The sequence below is a fragment of the Astatotilapia calliptera genome, chromosome 18, assembly GCF_964374335.1.
Source record: "Astatotilapia calliptera chromosome 18, fAstCal68.1, whole genome shotgun sequence".
NCBI classification, from domain to species: Eukaryota; Metazoa; Chordata; class Actinopteri; order Cichliformes; family Cichlidae; genus Astatotilapia; species Astatotilapia calliptera.
In genome coordinates this window covers 24,528,773-24,553,289 of record NC_137439.1, presented here as the reverse complement: position 1 = coordinate 24,553,289, position 24,517 = coordinate 24,528,773, and the positions used below count along the sequence as shown (strand labels likewise).

Here is a 24,517-nt window from a genome sequence, read left to right as displayed (position 1 = left end):
AGTGGGGATAAGTTCTTGAGAATAAGCTGTTTTTCTGCAATGTGCATATTAGAATTGCAAATATGCTGATTTTAAAAGAGATTGTAATCATGTGCACTTGTTTACTAAAATTAACACTTCACTTACGGTCAACTCACAGCTTATTGTTAACTATAGTGTGATTATTTATGTTGTCCGAGAAGATATATGCAAATAGAATTATCTATCTGTACATATATTTACCCCAGTGCTGGTACCGGTTGTTAAATTTTTCTAACATGTGATATGATTTAACTTACAGAGATGTATACATATATTTTGCATTTTGAATACAGTTATTACCACTATCTGACAGCAGGAGTGGGCAAGCCAAGCAGAGCAGACTTATTCATGTAATGATTTTCTGTTTTCCTTTAAAGAAAGAAAAGTTTGATTTATAGTTGCTACATGCTAGTACATGCCAGGATTTTGTAGAGAAAATAAATTACACAAGGGTATTTTTCGTATTCAAAACTTTACTCAAACAGTTGGTGTTTACAAAGAGTGCACAGACTTAATGCTGCTGTGGAGACAGACCCAAAGGAAACCCAACAGTAGCCAAGATCATAGCTAAAAAGTATCTGCAAAGGTCATCCTACAGAGGTTCGTAATTCTCTGCACAAGTCTGTTTTAAAGCAGGTTCAAGGAACTGCAAATGAAAGCAAACTCACTTAAATCCATAAATGAGCTGTCGTGGAGTTTGTTGTCATCAGGGATTGAACTATCATCTGAAACTACAATCTCTAAAGCTAGCATTTATCAGAAACACAAAAACTCCACTTGGTTGAGGCAATAAGTCGAAAACAAAACGAAAATAAAAAAATAAAATAAAAAACACCAAAAAAAAATGCTCAGAAAGAAGATAACAATAAGCTATTTGAACAACTTTAGCAATAATAATCTTTACCTCCCGAATTCACTGCAGAGCAAACGCGAGCCTCAGTTTAAACAGCATGTCTGAAAACCAGTCAATATAATAAATATAAATACATCTGAGGTTTTCTACAGACTGTGAAAAGGACATGACAAAAATAGCTTTGTTTTCAAACTTGATGCACTTGCATAAATAAAAGTATAGTAATAACATTAATTACAATAATTATAATAAACCAAGGTATTGTAGGCCCTCTGAAGTGTAAGGCTTGGGCCTGTAAAACATGTCAAACGTCCTCTGTCTTCACAGTAGATGCACAATGACAACTATGTATGGGTGAACTACATACTCGTATACGTATTTCTCAACCACAAAATGTAACGCAATAAGCAACAAGATCAACCGTTGTTAAAACGGTGACAGAGAATTTTAGTTCTTTGGGGTTTATGATTTGACACAATTCTTCATAACTCAAACTGTCAACAGTCAACGGCTACAGTGTGTCTGCATCAGTGGAGAAAACAGAGTTGAGAAAACCTCCATCAACAAGTTTCTGTATGGCAAAAATTGTGAAAACATCAGTCTGAATCAGTGAATTGTGATTTAAATGAGAAATATGTTTCTGCTGTAGAACATGTAGTTTTTTAGTCAACAGTTGCTAATCAGGGTGGCAGAGAACAAAGAAAATATCAAATCTTTTTCACATTTAATTCATTAATGGCTTCTTCCTGAAAGAAAGAAAAAAACGATGAAATGGGGGAAAGCAAACAATCTCCAGACTGCAATGGGACATGAATGTCGATGAATATTATTCAAAGCACACAAGAGTCAGTTAAAGTCCCAGCCGTAGTTTATAAATATGGAGCCTGACAGGCCGTGGAAGAGCAGGAGGGGCGGTCAATCCTTTAAGCAGTACCCTCAGAAAGAAAAGGATGTCACTCCATGATGGCTCGATAGATGACCGGCTCAATGTAGTCCTCTCTATATCGAGAATTGATGACCCGCTGCCTTTTGGTGTTCTGCTTGACATCGTTTTGCGCGAAGAGCTCGAAACGCATGTCTGATGCCACCGACTGAAAACCGAAAAGGAGATACAAAAGTTACTGCTTAGTTCTACAGTTGTGATGCAAACATACAGCTGCAATTGCACAACAAAGTTGGCTAGCTGTGAAGAAAAGAAGTAAAAAAGAATACGGTCACCAGTCCCACCCTGCAGCCTTCAAAGTAGATGCACCTATGGGACCAATTTGAAAATCCTACGTCACCTCATTCTCAAGCTATCGTGTTCACAAAGTTTGGTGTCCATGTCATCCACCAAGCAGGGTGATGACAATACCCTATTAGCCTTTTAGAGCTGAGAGGTAATAAAAGCAGACTGCAAAGTTCTGCAAAGCTCATAAACCCGTTATTACTCATAACAGAACAGATAAATAGTTAAAGATTAATCGTCCCCTCATAAATTACCAACGGTCTACACTTTGAGAACTGACTGCTGTCCTGTTCTTGTCTGACAAAGGATTCTAGTTGCTCAACAGTCTCGGCTCTTTGTTGAACTTTTCACTTCATGATACTCAATGTTTTCAGTTGGTGAAGGCCAGATTCTTTATGTATGAAACCACGCTGTTGCAATAGCTGCAGTACGTGGATTTGCATTATTTAGTGGAAATATACAAAGTCTTCCCTGAAAAGGTGTCATCTGGATGGGGCACTTGTTGCTCTAACACCTGTAATACCTTTCAGTTGTCACGCTACCTTTCCAAATATGCAAACTGTCAATTCCACGTGCACTTATGCACCTCCCATACCAGCGGAGTGCTGATTATAAGCTCCTCTTCAGTCTGGAGGGTGTAATGTTCATGTTTTCCAAAAAGAATTTCAAATTTTAACCACAGAACTGTTTCCCAGTATGTGTCAGCCAATTTTAAATGAGCTCTGGCTCAGAGAAGAGAGCAGTGATGATGGCTTCTTTTGCTATAACCTGCATTTGTGGATGGCACGGTCAACAGTGTTCACAGACAGTGATTTCTGGAAGTTTTCCTGAGCCCATGGAGTGATTTTAATGCAGTGCTGCCTGACAGTCTGAAGATCCCAGGCATCCAATACTGATTTTGAACCTTTTCTCCTGGAAATTGGGAAAAGGTCTGAAGACCATTTCTCCAGATTCCCTGAATCTGTTGGTATTATGTACCGTAGATAAGCGGTTCCCAACCCCCGGGCCATACTGGTCCATGAGTCGTTTAGTACCAGGCCGCGAGAGTTGAGGCTTGGGCGTGTGTGCTTTCTATGTTCTATTGTAAATAAAATATGAGTTTAAGTTATTCATTCCACTGTTTTTAGTTACATTTTACACAGCATCCCCAACAACTGGTGTCATATTTATTTCCACATAACATAAAGCATTGAGACTTTTAGCTCACCATCCTTGACTTGACCCGTTTAGGCAGATCCTCATCTAGAGTGTAGATGTCTTCCCGCTTGACAGAGATTTGCGAGCCATCCTCAAATTCCACCTACACACACACACACACACACACACACACACACACACACACACACACACACACACACACACACACACACACACACACACACACACACACACACACACACACACACACACACACACACACACACAGAGGAAGTGCTTAAATTAAAGCGTATTTGAATATTTCTACTCCTCATACTGTATTGTATGTGTCACATAATAATTTTCTTCATAGCCAGAGTAGAATTCCCATTTATTCCCACCTAGGGCAACAAAGATTAACATCATCAAGTAAGTGTGACAAAAAGTGAAATGTCTGACTCTGCTCCTGACTGATGTAAAAGGAAAGTTCGCTTCCCTCAGGCATTAAATGTCCTCGCTCTGATATTTTATCCTGTTGGATATTAAAGTGAATTTTTCTCATCACGACCACATTAATTCTTGTTTTAAAAGTATAATTGTATTAAAGAAAAACATTTTATCTACATTAAGCTTGACAAATTTTTATGTGATTCTTCTTTGTGCCAAGAAATTCTTTAAAGATATTCAAACACACTGGATTCATGAGAATGCGACAAACTGATCTACCATCAACACTCGCATAAAGGCTCCTATTTTCTGTTTAGAACTTAAAAAACATGACTGATAAAGACCCTTCATCTTAAAGTATTACAAAACTGGTTAGCAACCATCTGTTTAACATGACAAAATGTTAATTTTTAAACCAGACAACCAAGACTTTACAATCATCCTAACCCAGCATTTTATGTGTTGATGGAGTCTAATCAAACAGAGTTGAAGCTGATGAGGATCAGAGGGATAAATGCATGTTTACCAGGTACATGGGGATGGAGTGGGAAGCTACAAACTTGGCTCCATATATCAACCCATCTGTCCATCGAACTTGAACAGCGTCACCTTTGGCAGGTGGGCCGAGGCGGACGCAGTCCCGGTTCTACAAACACATTTAAACAAATATTGACCTCAGGCCATCTGAAAAGGGAGGGCATTTAGAAATGGAAAATTTGAGATCAGCTTTAGCTATCTGAGAGGTTTATTAACCTCAATATCCTCAGGGAAGAGGTTGTCGCTGAATGAGCCGTCGTCAAACACCACTTCATAAAACGTAGCCGTGGTTAGCTCCAGCAATTCGCTCTGGTAGTAACGGCCATTCTTGTATTTACAGATCACCTTTTGGCCCACTACCAGTTCCTGCATGGCAGCTTTGCTGCGCTGTGGAAGACAAACATACTGAGTGTTAATCAAATGTTATTACTTTAAAGTAAATTTTTTCCCATAGTCCCAAGATAAAGGGTAAGACGGTGGCTGTAGTGCAATAAAGATAACTCAGAGAAATGGATTAGCAGGTTACAGCAATGTTTAAACACTATCCCTGCCCCATTGTTCAAAAAAAGATATGAACACTACACATGAGAACCAACACAAACTGGTAGTCACAACAATACCATGGAGACTGTCAGAGCAGGTTTATTGTGTTATTCTTCTCCAGTTAGTGAATCAAAGCTTCAACGTGCAAAAGCAGAAATCCCTGTGGTAGCTTCCAGCTGTTATGGTGCTGCACAGCTGACTAAGCTTGTGCTGGAAGCTACAACGGGAGGCAAGACAGTCCTCACTTTATAAAAGCATCTTGTTGCAAAGACACTTCATCAACTGATAACATAAACCAAAAAAAAAGAAAAAAAAAGAGGAATTTTAAATGCTACACAACTCATGCCACAGTTCCCAACAGTAGTGTAAACAACATCAACTATTTTAATGGGTATATGGACACAATGAGCTGGAGACTGAACCACTTAAGCAGCGGTGCAGCGTGGGGCAAAGAGTTACATTAAAGAAGTCATTTCATCATTTCTATTGAGCACTCTGGCTGAATTTTCTTTGTGTACAGGCTGTGATCAGCTGACCTGTGCGCCTACTCTGATATTTACCGCTCTTTTGTGGATCTAGCAAACTGAATTCCACAAGATACAGGCAGAGGGCTATATGGCTGATTTCCAACCCTCTAAACATTATGAAGCTAGTACAAAAGGTAGAATTTAATGTGTGAAGCTAAACGAAATCATAACCTTGAATTTATATTGACGTCTGCTACCCTTAATGAAACCAAACATGACCACAGCTTCACCTGCACCAGTCCAACACAGCACATCACTGTAAACTGTAAACACCACTGCAAATTAGCAGCTTAGCTTCCAACTGCCTAGTACATATTTTTCTTCAATTCAGCAACAAATCTGATGTGTGATTTAGGATGTGATGAGTAAGTGTCTCTAACAGTACGATGTTTAGACATGTTGCTAGACTGCAACATTACACCTGAACTTAGAATGTATCACAGGGATGAGACGGAAAAAAAGATGTGTTGAAGGTGTAAGGAGACCATGGGATGGCATTATGTTCTTATTATGACCCAGTATCTCTATACATTCAGCTGGAAGCGCATGAAAAAAATAATTAATTTAACAGTATTCATTAACCTGCACATCAAACTTAATTGCTCTTTAAATCAAAGTCCCAGACAGCTATTCAGGGTCATTTTAAAGCTTGCTGATAATGTGGAACTAACACTTCTTTACAGTGAGGAACTGAAAACGTTTCTCTGAAACAATTTTAAGACAAAATTCACAGAAAAAGCAGTGTAAGCTCATGCTGAGAAAAAGGCAAATTTGTTTGTCGTTTCCTTTCACTGGTAATCTGTTTTACACCTTAAACACATCTTCACAGGACAGTGTCTTCAGAAATTATTACTGGCCGGACTGGTACTCTCCACGATTACCTCAGGTATGGCTGGTGCTCTATGCCTGTGGCAAGTGATGAAGACAATAAATGGCCAGTCATCTGGGTGCATGAGGACACCAGCTGCCTGAGCACATGTGGGGTGAAATGCCGTGGAGCAACGCCCATGGGAGCACTGAACACAACAGCCTTTCACTTCCCTCTTTATCCGTTTCCTGCAGTACACACATTTCTACGGGAGAAACAAAGACAAAAGAGTGAAATAAGGGGGTGAAATTAAGTGTTCCATATTGTAAGTGGGAGGCTAGGAAAAGGAAAAACATGAGAAGCAAAGAAGGAGAAAAGAAATCGTCTAAGCCAAGCAGGGAGGATGAGAGGAAGGAAGTCAGAAATGAATTATAAAAGGCACACAAACTGAGATGCAGACATGCTGGAGGAAATTACACAGCTTCCTGTTGACAATTTAGTGACATCATATATCTTATTTAAACACACGTAAAAGTAGATCCTTTGACAAAGGTTCCTTTGTGTTACAGACGCGTAACAATGCCAACAAGGCCAACTGTCGTAACTGAATTCCTGCATCGTTTCCTTCAGAATGCTTAGATCTCAAACAAACTACAAGATAAGGATAGTGCAATCCTTTTACATTATTTTGAAATTTACTTCGGTGAGCTGACAGGAAGCTAAAAAAGTGTGTGTGTGTGTGTGTGTGTGTGTGTCTGCGCGCGCGTGTGTGCGTGCCATTACACAGTTAAGCGGTACTTTTTCTTTATTTTTAGAACATACAAAAACAAGAAGTAAAACTGTGGTGACAGTACAACAGGCACCACAGTAGTTAAACAGAAGTGATGTGTGAACTCATGACATTCCAAGTGCCTTTGTGCTCGGAAGTGGAAAACAAACACACACACACACACACACACACACACACACACACACACACACACACACACACACACACACACACACACACACACACACACACACACACACCTTACTGTGTCATTTGCATTCCATGGCAGATGCATTCCACATTCACAGGAATATCCCCAAATCTACAAAACGCGTGGCCTTGTGTGGGTCACCGCACTCATGTGTAACCCTACAGTACACAGCTGTACTGACTTACCAGTCTGAAACGTGGCAGTGGGATGGCAGAGAGGTCAACGGGGCTCCGCTCAGTGATGTTGACAAAGCGAGCTTCCAGCACAGTTATGGCACACAACACATGAACCCACCTGTGTGAAAGGCAACATGAATTGGATTTCACAGAAAGAGTATGTTACACCCAGAGGGCATTATACAGCAGTTGTTTTGTTTGCGCTCAATTTTGACAGCCCTATTAAAGATTAATATCAGTTTGTACATGCTCCAGATAGCGTTTCTACAAATTCTTTAATTCTCACTCGCTTTTGCAACTTTGTACTTTTGTGTTACATGCAGCAAGAACTCCTCATTGTTAATCCATTTAAAAAACTCGGTGCTTTTCCTCGACCTTTTGCCGTGATGTTTCAAAGAGCCGGAAAGTAAATAAACAGCAGACAGAAATTATGCAGGTCGAATTGTCTCACGATTCACACATGCGCAGAAAAGTGTTTTCAGGCGTTTCAGTGGATGAAAAACTGTTCTGAAACGATTGAAAACGATAGTGTGGACGCGGAGCGTTTTTAGACGAAAACGCCGTTTTCAACTTTATCCGGATTAGTGTAGACAAAGCCTTAGGGATACATGTTATTGTCTACACATATTCAATACTAAATAAATGAATGAAACTGTAAAAAAAATTAAATCATGTATTTTCAAAAATCTAAAGATAAACTAGTTTCTCCAGTTGGGCTGAACTCAAGATGACTTTTGAATGATATCACTTTGACAGTGTGAGGAAAATCTGCTATTTGAACTTCAGCACACTGAGAACGCTCTACTCTCAAACAGGGTGTGACTAACATCATCTGGGCTAAAGGATTTTGCCTTCAGGCGCTCTCAACATAAATTCAGTACAGCTCCTGGACTCGGGTGCGTGTGAGAATGCATGTAGTCAATATAGTCAAGATAGTCAATCTTTTCTATTTGGGTAACCACAGATGTTTGTTTGTTTGCACAACACACATATGAATTTGAAAAATTTGATTAGTTTAAAGGTCTAATGGATGAGATGATTTCAGAGGTAAGAGGTTAAAGGAAGCAAAAATTACAGCAGTCAAAGAGAATGACAACAATTTTATGACATAATGTCACGACTGAGCGTGATTGACTGAATCCAAGAAGCAGGGAAATGTTTTCCTGACTGAAGTTCTTACAACTTCAAACAAGTGAACAAAGGTGGAGGCAGAGCCCCAGTTTCAACCTCAACATTACTGTGTGTAAATGACAAAGTTGTGCTTAGAATATCATCACTTGTTTATTTCAGTACTTCTTACTTGTCATTGTTGGCTCTCTGTAAAGCTCCTCCTCTCAGGGAACACAGGCAGCAGTCCTGCAAAAAGAAACATGCATCATATATTTTTAGCTGTAGTATATGATTCATTTCTCTTATTACACCAAACTGAATGTTTTGATTAGGACAGTATGTTGTTCTTCGTCTACACTGGAGGAAAACCACAATTATGTAAAAGATTTGCATGAAAAAAAAAAAAAATCAATCATATGAAGCTTAATCTTGTCTGATCATTTGTTTGTCCTACAAACCCAACAGACATGTGCTAGAACACGAAAAACCACTTCTGCATGTTTCAAGTAAATAAACCGCTGAGTGTCGCCAATAAACAAAAAGCTGCACAACATTCATGAAAGAATCACATGCAGGAAAAAAAATTCTGTTTATTTTGCTTCTAAAAATTTGGACAAAAAGACTTGAATGTATCAAGTCTCTTAAAGCCATTTAAAGCTATGCTAGGCAGTAATATTCACATTTTATTATCTTGTTAATATTTACTTTTCTGTGAATAAATATAAAAATTATTGCAAGCTATTTTTAATAGCTTTCTATACACTTTCTATACACCTTTTTTAGAAACCTTTATACAAGATATAAACCAGAAAAGCACTGACACAAGATCTATGAATCATGGGGAAGTAACAGCTTAATGTGGACACCCTGAATCCTGATTAAAGCCCTAAAATTCGCTAAAAACAGAACAAGGAAATCTGTAGCAATAACATTTTAAGTAAACCTACCAAAAAAAAACAAAAAAACCCTTTTTAGTCTACTTAAACCATGACATCAAGTTAGATAAGACCGAAAACTTCCACAAGTAAAAAACACATAAACACAAAACTACATAACATCGTCTCAGGCTTAATGAAGTGTACAGTGGAGCACTGCCCACTAGTGGTCAGAGGGATTTAGACTATCTTCAGGAGACATTCCCAGAATAGTTCCCTATTGTTTTGAGCTGATGGGAATGCTGAGAGCAAAGGAAATTTTCAGATAATCTTTTAAAACAAAGGGTGGAAAAAAAATACATGTCCACCAAGAGGAAGGGGCCACTAACGCTATCTCTGCAGAGAGGAAGCGACGTCATACAGAGCCAAGTTTTAATGATGCGGCTCTCAGTTCTGTTTACCCCCCAAAAAACAACAAGCCAATTCTGTAGTGCTGACGTGAACAGTTATGCCTTATTCTGTATCATGAAATATGTTGTCGTTATTATTATTATTATTATTATTATTATTATTATTATTATTATTATTATTATCAGTAGTAGTACAATGTTTTGACAGAGAGAAAGAGCTGGCATGTGCACATATGCAGACACCTTTGTTTAAAAAAAAAAAAAAAAAGTATCTTCACACTCACAAAAATTGCCAAGAGATTTTTTTGCAGTCGGAGCTGCAAATCATTTCAACTTCAGTCAATTAAATTCACAATTGAAGTTTATCTGTTATACAAGTTCTGAAATTCTAGTTATTGGGGAACAGTACCAATGATTCATTCCTCTGAGGAAGGTAGCCGTGAACACAGCATGTCTTTACTGGTAATCCTTTTATGTTACCTTCCGATTTTTTGTTTCAGGTACTTTTTGTGTGGGTATAACCACCCCATGTTTATATATTTTAAGTAAGGAGTACATGTATTGGTTTCAATGCAACCGCAGAAACTGATATTTCAATGCCAATGGCCCCACAGTGTGTGTTACCATCCTATATGGTGAATGTGGCTCAGCACAAATTTATTCTTGGCCTGTAATACAGTAGCTTTGTTTACATCTTACCTCATCTAATTTTACTTTACATTTAACACTTAATTAAAGACATACACACATGTTTTTTGTGTGTTTTAACAGACATTCCTCCGTTTCTTTTAGCAGACAACAGAACCGCTATGAAAGAGTGACACAAATGGGGCCCATTAAGATTCCAGTGGTAAGCTGCTTCCATTTATGAGCCTTTCCAAGCAGCAGGCTACACTGCTAAACACTTGATTTTACTGTAACATAATCAACATACACAAGCTAACACTAATGGATGTGATGCCATTTAGACTAAATACATGTACTAAATTATTCATTTAGATACAAGTTTACAACTAAGCAGGGCTAAAGACTTATTTAAAAAAAAAACGAAGGACATGCCTTCATTAACTAACCTCAGTGATGGCGTCAGCCTCACAGCGGGCACACAGCCATTCATCTAGCTCTGCATCATCCCTGGAAATGCCATAGCAACCTAAAACAAAACCAGAAATAAACAAACTCAGACATTTCAAAGCTTAAAAGGGCAGAGATGTTAAAATCAACTTTTTGCTTATTCTTATTTTGCTTTTCTAAGTATAATATTTTTAAACCATCAACTGTTAGCAGTGCAGAAGGTATTTAAAAAACCAAACTGAGGGCTACTGTTTGCAGCAAATTTTCCACTTTCATTACTCCCCATTTATGTTCTCTGTGAAGCAAATAACTCTAGCACGTCATTCAGCAAAACCATTCACTTGAGACTTTGTGCAGCAGCTGCTAGAGGAACTGGCTGAATCGTTTTAAGCGTCAAAGGGGTGTTTATGTATTCATCTTTGATGTGCCTGAATTATGGTTTATTAAAGTAGCTTAAGAAAAAAAGCAGCTGAGTGCTAGTTTCCTAAAGAAAAACAAACAGGTCTGGATGTACTAAATGTAATTACGATTTAATTTAATAATCCCTCAGCCTTCTTCTAACTATTTTAATAGATGCATCAGAGAAAATAGGCTTACTTGTATGTACACGTACGCAGCACTGAGTGCAGCTCACCAGGCGGCTGGTACCATCCTCAGCTACATTAGGGTTAGACAGCTGCCCCTCCCCGCTGTCAGTAATCTTACTGGACTGGGTGTTAAAACACATTTCAGGGATCAGTGGTTTAGACCACTGTTGGCCCCCTGGACGGTTCACCAGTGTCACACTAGAACTCCCAGTATTGGATTCAGACTTAAAAGAGAAAAAGTTTAGAGGTTTGTTAGCATCATTGTTCTCCTCAAATTCTGATTAATCCAGTACTATGGTAACTGTAGGAAACATGCAGCATATTTATTGCAATCTTTATTTAAAGAGGTATATTAATATATCTAACACATTATATTATTTGCAAATGCATAGTTGCTCTTTCTACAACAGAAGCAAGGATATAATATAGATGAATACAAGACAAACCGATTTACTAATGTTTGCGACACACAGTTCACTGCTAACTGTGACAATACCTAACAGCAAAAAAACATGTCTTTTTTCCTCCTTGACATTTAAATGAACTGAGTGTGTCTGTGTTTAGAAAACAAGAACTTTTGTGAACCACTTGTAAAACTAACCACACCTACATAGACTACACATGGTTTTGTTAATTTAGGCCCTTAGTTCCTACCTGATGGTGAGTGTAGAAGAGCAGGCAGATAGAGCAGTAGGGAGCCTGTTGGCCCATGCGTTTGTTATATTCCCTCTCTGCAGCAGGGCTAAATGGCAGACACTGCCATAACTGGGTTAGTGGCTTTGCCCACTCCTCTTTCTCCTCTTGGATGACCTGCACATCTACATATAAATCTATGGATAACAGGTGTGGCATAAATGAAGGAAGGAGATGGTGAATCCATTATGTTTTAGGAAGACAAGGTGAAGTGATAAAACAAAAACATTAACCACCTTAGTCTTAGAAATTTACAAAACTTGAGTTCATTTATTAGCAGATATAGCAAGAAAAAGATATGGAAAAAAAATTTAAGCCTAAAACAAGACATAAAATCATTGTGGTAAACACAGTACTTGGTAATCTGGCGAACTACACACCACACAATTACACAGAGGATCTAAAATACTACGTACCATCATCACTGTGTGCCTCCCTGAACAGAGGATGATGACGAGGCAGCTTACACAGCTGTGCTTCCTGCTGGTTCTTGACAGGCTTGCAGTACGACTGCTCGTCTGACACCTGCTGTAGAAAGAAGTGCATAGCAAGACATAACTAAAGGACACATAATGCATGTTGTAATAAACACATACAAAATTAATTTGCAGTGAGGTCTACCTACAATCAGGCATAATGGAAGCTCTGTACTGATATGCACACTTTTCCAGATAAAAATCTGATCCAACCGTGCCTTTAAGCTTCTGGTCTCAGGTATTAAATACTTACATGATGAATCTGAGGAATCACCTTCAGCTCATCGCGCACTGGTTTCATGACAGGAATGGTGTCTTTCAGGATGACAATGCCATTATCCACGAGGGGGGATTGGATATTCTGTAGTTTAAACAGCATGAATTACATTGAACATCTCAGATTTTAGAATAATGGCTATTAAAATTCAACACGCCAACGAGAGAGATTATAAAAAGACTATGATGTTAATAGAGATTAGTGTGCAAACATCATACACAGAAAGATGCACCAGTACGGAGCAACCAGACAGTCCTGTGGCTGTTTTAGTTTGGACACTCACATGCGTATTACCAAAGCAAGCGCTTTTAGTGAAACCTAAGATTGTTCATCGCACGGTGAGACAATTCCCTTTTTGGATGTTAGTTTGTTAGCCTACAAATATACGCCCGTTCCCCATCACTTCCTAAATTTGTTAATCAATCTGCATGAATGTCTTAGAGTTAAAGATGTGTGCCCTTCCGCTAGCTAACTTTTGTTCATGTAATAAAAATTAATTTTTACCAAAACTGCTATTAAATAAATCTAAACAATATCGTAACATTGCATTGCATGCATCATCTGGTGATCAAGCTAGACCCAATTTCCACTACAATCAGGATTACCAACATCTGGAGAGCTTTTCTGAGTTATTTTACAACACTCAGATCCTGACAAATTATATTTAACTCATCTCAAAACAAACTGCAACAGCATGCCTGTGTTACGTGTACGCTATTGACATAACTTGCACATTTACATTGCTGCTTTTTTTTATTAAATACATTTTGCTCAACAATTTTTCATGCAGTGACACTCTGGGGTAGTTAAAATGTCCTGTTAGCCACATCTGTAAATAAGTATTCATCAAGCTAATAGTGCCTGTAATTAATTACTTGCAAATAAGAAAAACAATAAATATTAGTGCTGTCAAAATTAACGCGTTAACGCAAATTAATCCGCGATTAAAGTTTTTTTAACGCAATTAACGCATCTGGAGTGCAGAATGACTCAAAATCCCTGAAATGTTTCTGTCAACGCAATTCGGGCAGTTTGATGAAGCATACGTTAGTCGGGGATGCTGGTAGGACTTTGGGTAGTGCGTCACCCAGCTTGCGACAAACCACTCACGGAGCATCGGGGACTCAGTAAGTCTACCTCAGAAATATTAACTGACATAATTGCCAAGTGGATTGCAACAAAATGCATATGCATATGTATTAATATCGTTAAGAACACGCGCTTTACATAGCTTTAGTTCCTCGTTTCAAGGACTTGAAGTGCCTCACCAAGAGTGACAGAGTGGATAAATGTTTCAAATCAAATCAAAATGTATTTCTATAGCACATAATAATACAACAAAGTTGACTAAAGTGCTTCACAGTTAGTCAGAGCAATAGCATAAGAAAGAATAAAAAGAAACAGTTAAAAGAAACAATATGAACAATATGGGTAAAACAAACAAAAAAAGCCAAAACATAACTAGCTTGAATCAAAAGCCAGATTAAAATAATATGTTTTAAGACGCAATTTAAAAGACTGGATGACTCGGAGGAACGAATAAAAGGAGGGAGGCTATTCCAGAATCTGGGAGCTACGACAGCAAAGGCCCGATCACCTCTGGACTTCTGACGAGACCTCGGTTGCATCAGGAGCTTTTGATTGGAAGATCTAAGTGTCTTATTAGGGATATACAAATGGGGGAGTTTGCATAGATAGCTGGGAGCCAAATTGTTTAAAATTGTAAAGGTAAGCAAGAGAATTTTGAAATTGATACGATATTCAACAAGGAGCCAATGTAGGTTGGCTAAAACCGGTGTGATGTGGGCATAATTTCTAGTACCAGTTAAGAGACGCACAGCTGCGTTTTGAACTAACTGGAGCCGGTGAATAGAGGAAGATGGGAGGTCCGAGTACAGGGAATTACAGAAGTCTAATTTGGAAGTGATAAGAGCGTGAATGAGCTTTTCAAGGTCCTTCAAAGGGAGTTATGGCTTTGCTTTAGATATCTGACGCAGCTGGTAGAAACTGTTTTTTTACCACAGAGGAGATCTGTTTCTCAAGTTTAAAAAAAGCTGTGCAAGAAAACACCAAGGTTTATAACAGTGAGCGAGAGATGGCTGGCAAGGGGCCCTAAGGCATCAGTTAGTTGTTCCAGTGGGGTGCGATTATCAAAAAATATAACTTCTGTCTTATCCTCGTTCAATGTTTACAAAGGTTTTTGTGAACATAAATGTTCAAGATGTTCAATAAACATTTTAAGTGCATATATTTTCCCTTTTTTCCTCGAGTCTGTTTGCTCATGCAAAATGAAATGCGATTAATATAGAATGAAAATGGATGATATTTAATCATGATTAATCCACAGTAACCCTGTGATGAATCTGATTAAACATTGTAATTGTTTGACAGAACTAATATATATTATATGTTAGTGTACACTTACCAATTAGTATATAGGTTTTTTAAAAAGTTGTATTTCACAGGAGAGAACCTGTGCTAAAAGATTGAAGAAAACTATTCAAACTCTCTTTGAATACATTATTTGTATTTATTCGCCATTTACTTCATTATATTGCATAAATGTCAGTTACAAACTTAAATATGAAGTTGCAAAAAATGTAATTGCAACCAGGCTAGCGATCAACTAACTGCGATTAATTATAGAAAAATGTGAGATTAATTAGTTAATTTTTTTAAATCTATTGACAGCACTAATAAATATGTTTTTATTATTAGTTTGTTTGGCGTTTATGAACAGCCGTTTTTGCCATATGACTATATACAGTGCTACAGTGAAGATACATGTCTGTGTTCTTATATGAGTGAACAAGCAGAGAAGGCCTGAAGAGGAAGAAAAATAAATTAATTGAAATAAATCAGCCATAGCGCAGATTTTTGCCTGTCAGTTTAATATAATCTGAGGGAGGATCTGCACTAATCCATGAATCATCATTTCTCATGCTGGGGTTAGTCTACTCAGAGGGAAACTTATGTTTTGAGTTGTCACATCTGCTTTCTAGGAACAGGCGTCAGTACTAGAGAGCAAAGATGTGATTAAAAGCTGCTTTGGCCAGCCTGCTGGTACCTAGACAAAGATAACAATGCATGCACTGTGGCCCGTGTTCAAACATGCATACAACACAACACTGACCAAATGAACAAATATAACAACTGACATCTTTCTCCCATTACATCTTTAATGTATTTGTCTATTATAAAAACATAATTTTTGTAATTTTCATAATAAAGAAATATAAAAACAAAGTCAAACCTTTCTCTTGTTACTCTTGGGAGCCTCAGTTTCCACTTTGTTCACATCTTGTGGCTGTGTGTGAACCAGCGGGGAAGCAGGCTTGCTTATGGGCTCAACTTGAGGCTTCTTGACTTCAGCCAGAGCTTCGACAGGCACGGACGTTTTGGGTTCATGTTCTTCTTTCTCCGTCACCACAATGTTTTGTGCTTCTTGTTCATTCTGTGCTACTTTGGTCATAGTGATTTCAAATTGAGGCCGTGCCTTCATTTGCTCACAGTGCGGCACCTGAGATGAAGATGGAACCGGCGTTAAGGTTTTGTGCTGGAGATGGCGGGCCTGGTGCTCTCTGGCATAGCTGTGCACATGTAGCTGTGTGGTGGGTTGCCGCTGCATCTCTTGACTGTAGCTCTGCACCTGAAGAATATCTTTAGGACTCAGAGTCCTGTGGAATAGCAGACTGGCAACACCCATTTTGCGGGCAGGTTGAGTTCCAACTTCTGTCCACATAGAGGCTGCTGAGACTGAGAGATGCCCGTTTCTGGACCTGGACTGAGATGAGATTGCAGGTGCACGAGTCTTGGTATAATGAGGAGGGCAGCCACTGTCACCCTTACTTTGAGACAGGCCCCTATGAAATGGATCCATTAGCGTGAGCTTGGTTGGAGTGACAACCAACTTTGGTGGGCCTGTAAATTAAATGAAACAGAAAATAAGTTTTGCTACACTGTTTAACTCCACCATCAAGCAGTAATTGTTATTGGACTCTTGGTTGCCATACAGGAATCAGTGAGACGGTATTAATACCTTTATTTCTTTTGCCATCTTGTGCCACAGCCCGTGGAGGTATAAGACTGAGTCTAGGACGCTTTCCATACTGCTCTTCATCGTCTTCATCTTCAACCTGAGGCACAACTTCTTCGGGCACTTCCAGACACACCCGGTGTCTTTTGGTCTCTATTCTTTGTTTAGTGCTGAGATTCAACAAAACAGATGTGGGATTTGTGAATACTATATCAGATTTGCCCAGTTTCATCAATGTTTTTCTACCATTTAATTTGAAGTAATGTGAAGACATATTCTAAACATATGTTGTAAAAAACAAGATACCTATTATTACATCAGTGAGATTAACCCATGAACACCATATGTAACAGTAAAACACATGTGAAGAACATGCAGAATGAATACTTTTGATACCTTAAGGTAAATTTGCTAATAAAGCACACTTGTGAAGTACTTAATTGCTACTGTTACAAAAGGGGAAAGGAACTAAATATCTTAATATTCTGCTAAAGCTGGTTTTATGGTCCCACAATAGGTGGCACCCCCGCTGTCAGCTCAACTCCAGCGACTGCCCATCTTCCTACAGTGTGCACTGTTGCCAAACAGAGGCAGTGTACAAAGTATGTATTAGAACCAGTCTATGAACCACTCTTGCTTGTACTCTTATAGCCAGCCGTGGACAAGAGTAAAGTTATGACATACAATGAGATAAAGTGAAACCACGTGTAAAAATACTGGCAGCAGCCACTGGTACCCCTAAGCCCCCCCATAGCTACAGCCATGGTATCAATTTCAAAATTCTATGTCGCATTGTTCTCAAGCTATCACATGACGAGTTTGAACCCAAAGGTCAGAGGTCACATGGTATCAATTTCAAAATTCTATGTCGCATTGTTCTCAAGCTATCACATGACGAGTTTGAACCCAAAGGTCAGAGGTCACATGGTATCAATTTCAAAATTCTATGTCGCATTGTTCTCAAGCTATCACATGACGAGTTTGAACCCAAAGGTCAGAGGTCACATGGTATCAATTTCAAAATTCTATGTCGCATTGTTCTCAAGCTATCACATGACGAGTTTGAACCCAAAGGTCAGAGGTCACATGGTATCAATTTCAAAATTCTATGTCGCATTGTTCTCAAGCTATCACATGACGAGTTTGAACCCAAAGGTCAGAGGTCACATGGTATCAATTTCAAAATTCTATGTCGCATTGTTCTCAAGCTATCACATGACGAGTTTGAACCCAAAGGTCAGAGGTCACCGAGACCAAAACTCGTCCAAGATTGTTAGTAGATACACCTATAATGTCAATTTGATGCTCGTTGTCTTCATAGAGGAAAAGTTCATTTTCACGAGGAGATTCATTTGTACAGTAAATGGCCCACCTCTTCCACTGTCCGTCCTCCCCACAGCTCTTGATGGAGCTAGTCTCACTGCTGCTGGTGATGTCATTAAATGACTCATCCAAGAACTCCTTAGCTTCTGGGGTGGGTCGTGAATGGTCAATGGGCACCAGGTCTCGGCCTTCCAGCCACTGTTCGTAGCGATCTGGCTGGTATTTTTTCACAAAGACATCCATGGAAATCTTCACCATGTCTCTACGGCATGAGCACTAAAAGGGAAAAATGCATACACAGACTCTCTTTTAAGTAATAATAAAACGTATTTCTTTCCATTAAGATAAGAATCAAATTGGTTCTCCGACACTGAATGACTCTCCTCACCAAAACTGCCTGCTTGCCATATTCAATCCATCTCTCTGTAGCAAAGTTGGTGGACTCTGCACAGTTGAAGCCGTGATTGAAACCAGCATGATAGGAATAGGGGAAAGTGATCATGAACTCCCCAGCCTCCTGAGTAATCTAATGAACAGATAATAAAACAATAAGCAAGTGCAGTTCTTGCATTTAGCCTGTGTCGTGGCTAAAAATACAATAAATTGTTACAAAAAAGTTACCCTTTCGAATGGAATGCTGTATTTCTTTAGTACAAAAGGAGAGATCAGTGTCATCTTGTGCCTTAGAAAGGCATCACAATTCTGAGCGCTATTGGGAAAGAAGCCTAGAAGGAAAGAGATCAAATCTCTTGTGAAATATGAAATATTACAGTACAAGAATCCATGACTGTGATGTATTCATTGTATAGCTATATAACACATATCTACAGAAAATATCCTACTGGCCACCTACCTTGAGCCAGACGCTCAAATCTTTTCCCGTGCTCTGGAGGAATACAATACCTGCAGACAGTCAAATGCTGAAAATTACTTTGTGCATGTATCCATCTGCCCTAGATCTTTTCAGCCTGGTTTCTATGCACAAGTTAAGTTGAATGCTTTCTTTCGTTTTAACACTGTGTACACACATAACAGTTAACTGCTTTTTCTGCCTCTTCTTTAACACCTTGAGAGACAAAACTGTCTAATGTAAATGAAAACCATCAAAGGCCTCAGCAGCCACGCATGAAACAGCACTCATGCCCAACCCGCAACCCCCAAGTTTCAAGCAGACATGAGAAACCACTATTTAACAGAACAACAACAACAAAAACAACACTATGTGCAAGTTACCATTAGATAAAACAAATTACAGTTGTAAATCAATTAACTAACTAGCATGCATCTTTACCATGATTTAGGTTCTCCAAAGTGCAAATAATTGATACTGTAGAGGTCCATGTCCTCTGTGTGCCATGGAAAGGTGGTCTTCCACATGCCAAAATACAAGTAGGGTGTATTAACACCCTCAATAGTGATGCCGTTGTCACGCTCCACAGTATCCAAAATGGTGTCCAGATGGCAAATATTCCACTCCCTGACATCCTACCAGTAAACAGAAAGGAAACAAGATATTTTTTTAAAATGAGACTCAGAAACAGAATCAGTCAGTACAGTATGATCAGTGATGTCATCAGCTTGTGTGCCGGGTGAAATAATGCTAACTCACTGGATCATACAATGTTCCATTAACATCTGCTCCATATAAAGGAGCATTAAAGGTCACGTTCTTCCAGTACTTCCTTTCCAGCTCCTCAAAGTTATCATAATGTGGACTACAGTACCTGTAAAAGAAGAAAAAGAAAAAAAAAACAGTTTATTAACATTGACCCCGTACACAGATTTAAAGCATGAAAATATTGAATATGTTAGTATTAGTACTCAAGACACATCAGAAAATAAAAATCTTCAACCTCTTTAATTTTGCGCTTCTCACCTGTTGCTGTTGGCAACCCTGCGAAACTCTCTCACCGTCATGGATCTCCTCTGTATGTTGTACTGCGTGAAGAGACCTGACACACCTGTCACAACCTGCTGAATGGGTGCAGGTATCACCAAGTCATCTATGTCGTCATAAGAATGTCTGGGCTTCCATTCTTTTGGTGGGACAATCTTGGAAGAAGACATTAGACAGTGAAGCTTTGAAAATGGCTAGATAAAAATATCAAATAATGGCCCAAGTGTTAGCATATGTTGTGTTAGCACTTACTTTAGCCAGGCCTGCTTTATGTGCTCCCTTCGACTCCATATATGCAACATAGCGCCTGAAATCCTTGAATTCCTCAGCAGTGGGATAAAAAGTCATAATCCCTTTGGAAGCGTCCGAAGCCATTTCCAAAACTTGATGGCAGCGCCTGCAAATGTAAATGGTCAAAGTATTTTGTGGCATGCAAAACGAAACACATTTAAGTGGAACTTACATGTCGCTCTTCACACATAAAGAGTAAACAAATAATTTTATTTTTTTCAATGTAAAGTAAGGTACTGTGCAAACGTCTTGAGCCACAGCTTTTATATAATATTTTTTTGCTAGGAAAATGAGAAAGATCTGCAAACATACATGGAAATACAGTAGAAGGCAAAAAGAGTCTGACAGTCAATATTTGACCACCTTTATCCATCAACACAGCCTGAACTCTCTTAGCCAAGTCTTCTTATAATTTCTTTATATTTATATAATGTCTTCATTGTTATTCTCTTGTGACTCAGCCTTGGGCTGGTTCTTATATAGCGCTTTTCTACTCTGAGCACTCAGTGCTTTACACAACTTGTCTCATTCACCCAGTCACACAAGCACTTCTATGTTTTTTTTGATGATGATTTGAGCTAAAACTTTCAAAAAACAATTTCTACTCGATAAAACCTGTTGACACTGATTTTCAGACCAGTTCTTGGCTAGTCTGGCATACCTCAGCCTTTCCTCCCCATTCCTCTTCCTTAAGAATGGCTTCTTCACAGCCATTGTTCATTGAGACCATTTCTGATAAGGCTTCAGTGAACAATAGATGGATCTACTTAAGGGATATGACTTTTGAGATAGTGTTCATCTGTGTAGATTGTTTGTTTGTTTTTCTTTTGGGTCTGCCACTTCTTCAGTCCTCCAGTGTTCATACACACTATAGACCACACTAAGATATACGTAGATATAACATAGATATAAGTAAGCTTGTTGGTGTGAAAATACTGTAATATACATGTCAATCTGTGCTACATTTAGGCTTTTTTATGGATTCACCAAAACAAATAGAGCTCGAAAATTTGACGTCAAAACCGCAAAGGATTGTAGGTACGAGTGGCAAGTGGTACTAGTGCACGCAGGCTTTCACAAGAAAACAGTCACACAGTGATAAAAAGAAGCACAAAGAATGGCAAGAAGCTGTTGCATTATTAACTGCAATACCCGGTCCCATGACAGCCACAGGAAGCCGACGGGTAAAAAGATCGGTTTTTATCGGATTCCGCCGTGGAAGAAAAATTGTTCAAGCCGTGTTTCCGAAGTAACAAAGAGCCGACTGATGGCCTGGATTGCAGTGATTCGAAGACAAAATATAACGTTCCAGAACACTACAGCTTACATGTTAGTCTGCTCCAAGCATTTCCACAAAGGTGAGTCTTTTGTTGTAGTTATTACATAATTTATCATAACATAATTGTTGATGTAGGTTACAAATAAGTCTTATATTGATTTGAATTGAATTCGCTGCGCTGTGCTGCTTTGTTTGCTGTTGCTTTGTAGGAAAACCAGCCTACAAAATGCTGAAATGCAATCCAAACTGGGCACCTTCTATCAACATGGGTCATACAAAGTTTAAAGCTGCTACCACAGCGAGATTTGATCGGTTAAAAGGGAGCGCGAAATCAAAACAGCCACGAAAAGTCCTGCACATATGTGCCCAAGCGTTGTATTGAAGCAATCAAGTGGTTCAAGGTTCAAAGTTACCTTGAACCTTGTATTGAAGCAATCAAGTGATGAATAACTGTTTTACAGTATGTTGATTTGTTTCTCACTGAAGTAGCTAATAAAGCACAATGGAATACAGTTTTGCCTCCTTCCTGTAGGATTCTATAATAGAATGAAACAATGATGCCAGTTATAAACAAAGACAATAAATTGAATGAATTATGAAACACTTGTTTTATTTCTATTGGAAACCCTTTCACTCCTTTGATTTTTTTCCTCGTACTTTTTTGGTTTTTTTGCCCTTTTCGTCAAGTCTGTCTTTGTACGGACCTGCCGTGTTCTCCTTCATTTTGTACATAACTGTTTTTGGGGCAAATAAAATGTAAGTAGGGATTAAAACCGCAGAATTAATGATTACCGGTGCTGGAAATGCTAGCGCTTAATGCAGTGTTTTGATTTTGCTGCCACACGTATCTACAACGCAATGCGCGAAAGTCACGTGGTCTGTCGAGCTCTATTGGAAATTATTACTTACTTAACAAATCAAACCCTCTGAAAATGTGCAGGTAAAAGAACTGGACTGAAAATAAGTGAAAAATCAGCCAATGTCTAAAGAAAAACTATGAAAGACCTTCAAAAAACAGTCAGAAATTATTGCTTGAGACCAATTTTAAAAATGATAAGTCTGGCTCCTTGGAAGCAAAATATATAGAAACAAGTAGTGGCTCAAGACTTATGCACAGTATTTGATTTATATTTATGATTTTATTGATATTATTCATAGTGCAACTCAACTAAATCTTTACGCTGCAGTAAGCCGCCGTCAAAATATAGTGTTATAAATACTAGTAGTTTCAGTTGTTGTGCCAAAAAGTGATTGCCTGCCAAAAAGTGATTTCCAATGTTTCTGTGTATTTTTTATGTGTAATATCTTTATGTACGTTTGTAAACAGACTTCGGTGAACAGGGTTTACAAAGGGGTTACATATAGAATTTAAAAAATTATCTGTTTTTCAAGTATCTTTACAATTCTGTGTTATTGTACTTACATTATAACCAATCCGGTCCTTTATCCCCACTTAAAATATTTTTACAGAACTATTGTAATATTTGCTGGAATTTCTGCTGTGCTGTTGGCCAGCTTACTCTTACAAAAGACATTTTTAATGTTAATGACATTTTTTAACTGCATAAATAAAGGTTATATAAAAGTCACTGCCAAAAACTGATTGCGGCTTCTACCTTGTTACACGAATGTTGTTTGTGGCTCAAGATGACTTTATGTCATCCATGAGGGATGCATTTGACATATGTTTACCATATTATAGCCCAACAAGTTACTTATAGCAGTTTAAATATGAGCAATCAGTTTTTGCCACAACACCGTCAAGACCGTCACAGCGCCTCAGTACTCAATACGTCCTGTAGTGGGCGCACACCACGTAAACGTTTACCATTGAATTAAAACGCTCCCACGGTCTTGCACAGAAAACATAACCTTATTTAATGCGAAATTGTCCTTAAATGTCCTTGTTGTCTGTTCGCACTTGCACACTTGTAAGTTTCAGCATTGCATTAACGTGGAACAAGCTAGCCTGTTAAGTACTGTGACCGCCCCCGAAAAACCTGCGGCCATTTATCCGTCTCTTTAATTCGGACTCGCAGATGAAGTCCACGAAACAAATATTTGCTCATTTACAAACTTGCTAAACAAACAGGAAACGATTCATGTAACGGCACTTAATGTTAGCATTAGCCACTATGATAGCATAGCACTGGTGTCCGATTTAGCTCTGGTGACGTCCGCAACACTGCAAACTAGGACATAGTACTGAAAGTGAACTGTGTGACTAAACCTTAATTCCAAAGTGACAGGCAACAGATTCGAGAAGGCTTTCGTTAACTAACCTAACCTTAGTTCACGTTAACACCGACATGGGTTGAGACTATGCTCCGTATTACAATTTCAACCAATGCTAGTATACACTATCCAGCGAATTCGTATAGTGTCCTCTTTGCAAACTTGCACAGCGGTAGCTTGAGTTCTTACATCACAGGTATATAAAATTATTCCAAAAAGCATCGTTTGAAATGACTATTCGGGTTGAATTACACAGACAACAATAAAAGTGAAACTACCATTTGTCAAGTCAATGATGTTTTGTCAGGAAATAGACTGCACCCTGAAAGGGCTAGCATCGCCCTCTACATATTAGCATCGTAAGTTCAGAAGTTCACATTCTACGACGAAGACAGCTCGACATGCACGTACCTACCACCGCTGCTTAATTCTCTCAGAAGCAGTCCCTCGCGTTGTTGATATCGTCGTAATCAATACAAGCGGCCACCTGGAACATAACAGACAAAACACAGCTTGCTAACTAAGCCCCCTGTGAGTAGACCAGTATCCTCCATTACCAGCTCTACGCATGTACACGCTCCTCGGATTTTGTTTACCACAACACGCATGGGAGACGCTTAGCCAATCATAAAGCCACTCTGAGTCACGTCATAAGACCGCAAAAACCGTCTTTCTGTAACCATAAGATTTGACTTGA

General features: G+C 38.7%; 1 protein-coding gene and 1 long non-coding RNA gene across 5 annotated transcripts; one reads left to right on the top strand and one right to left on the bottom strand.

Annotated features, from left to right (window-relative positions):
• Nucleotides 1–474: 474 nt before the first annotated feature.
• kdm4ab (lysine (K)-specific demethylase 4A, genome duplicate b) lies at nucleotides 475–24,398 on the bottom strand. 4 transcript variants are annotated; one of them, XM_026149432.2, is made up of 23 exons: nucleotides 24,232–24,398; nucleotides 20,268–20,412; nucleotides 19,995–20,170; nucleotides 19,728–19,842; nucleotides 19,410–19,603; nucleotides 18,972–19,021; nucleotides 18,740–18,843; nucleotides 18,507–18,644; nucleotides 18,168–18,394; nucleotides 16,799–16,965; nucleotides 16,013–16,680; nucleotides 12,736–12,843; nucleotides 12,423–12,534; nucleotides 11,968–12,143; nucleotides 11,324–11,537; nucleotides 10,726–10,805; nucleotides 8,558–8,613; nucleotides 7,267–7,375; nucleotides 6,175–6,366; nucleotides 4,440–4,610; nucleotides 4,213–4,332; nucleotides 3,310–3,402; nucleotides 475–1,965 (listed from the first exon to the last, which is right to left on the bottom strand). In XM_026149432.2, the coding sequence occupies exons 2-23, from the start codon at nucleotides 20,388–20,390 to the stop codon at nucleotides 1,828–1,830; spliced, it is 3,531 nt and encodes a 1,176-aa protein (XP_026005217.2). In that variant the 5' UTR covers nucleotides 20,391–20,412; nucleotides 24,232–24,398; the 3' UTR covers nucleotides 475–1,827. The 4 variants fall into 4 exon arrangements, with proteins under 4 accessions (XP_026005217.2, XP_026005219.2, XP_026005218.2 ...); XM_026149434.2 differs by having other exon boundaries at nucleotides 12,423–12,531; XM_026149433.2 differs by having other exon boundaries at nucleotides 24,236–24,398.
• LOC145421701 (uncharacterized) lies at nucleotides 21,069–22,186 on the top strand. The gene is made up of 2 exons (XR_013903055.1): nucleotides 21,069–21,664; nucleotides 21,795–22,186. It is a non-coding gene; the product is annotated as an uncharacterized LOC145421701 (long non-coding RNA).
• Nucleotides 24,399–24,517: the final 119 nt, after the last annotated feature.

Bases quoted from the DNA above. Each gene is read 5' to 3' on its own strand.
- kdm4ab (XM_026149432.2), bottom strand. From the start codon at position 20,390: ATGGCTTCGGACGCTTCCAAAGGGATTATGACTTTTTATCCCACTGCT. The intron at 4,611-6,174 runs GTAATCGTGGAG...TGTCTTCCACAG, and splicing joins GAGCACCAGCCATACCTGAG to CGCAGCAAAGCTGCCATGCA. The intron at 4,333-4,439 runs GTTAATAAACCT...ATGTGTTTGTAG, and splicing joins TCTTCCCTGAGGATATTGAG to AACCGGGACTGCGTCCGCCT.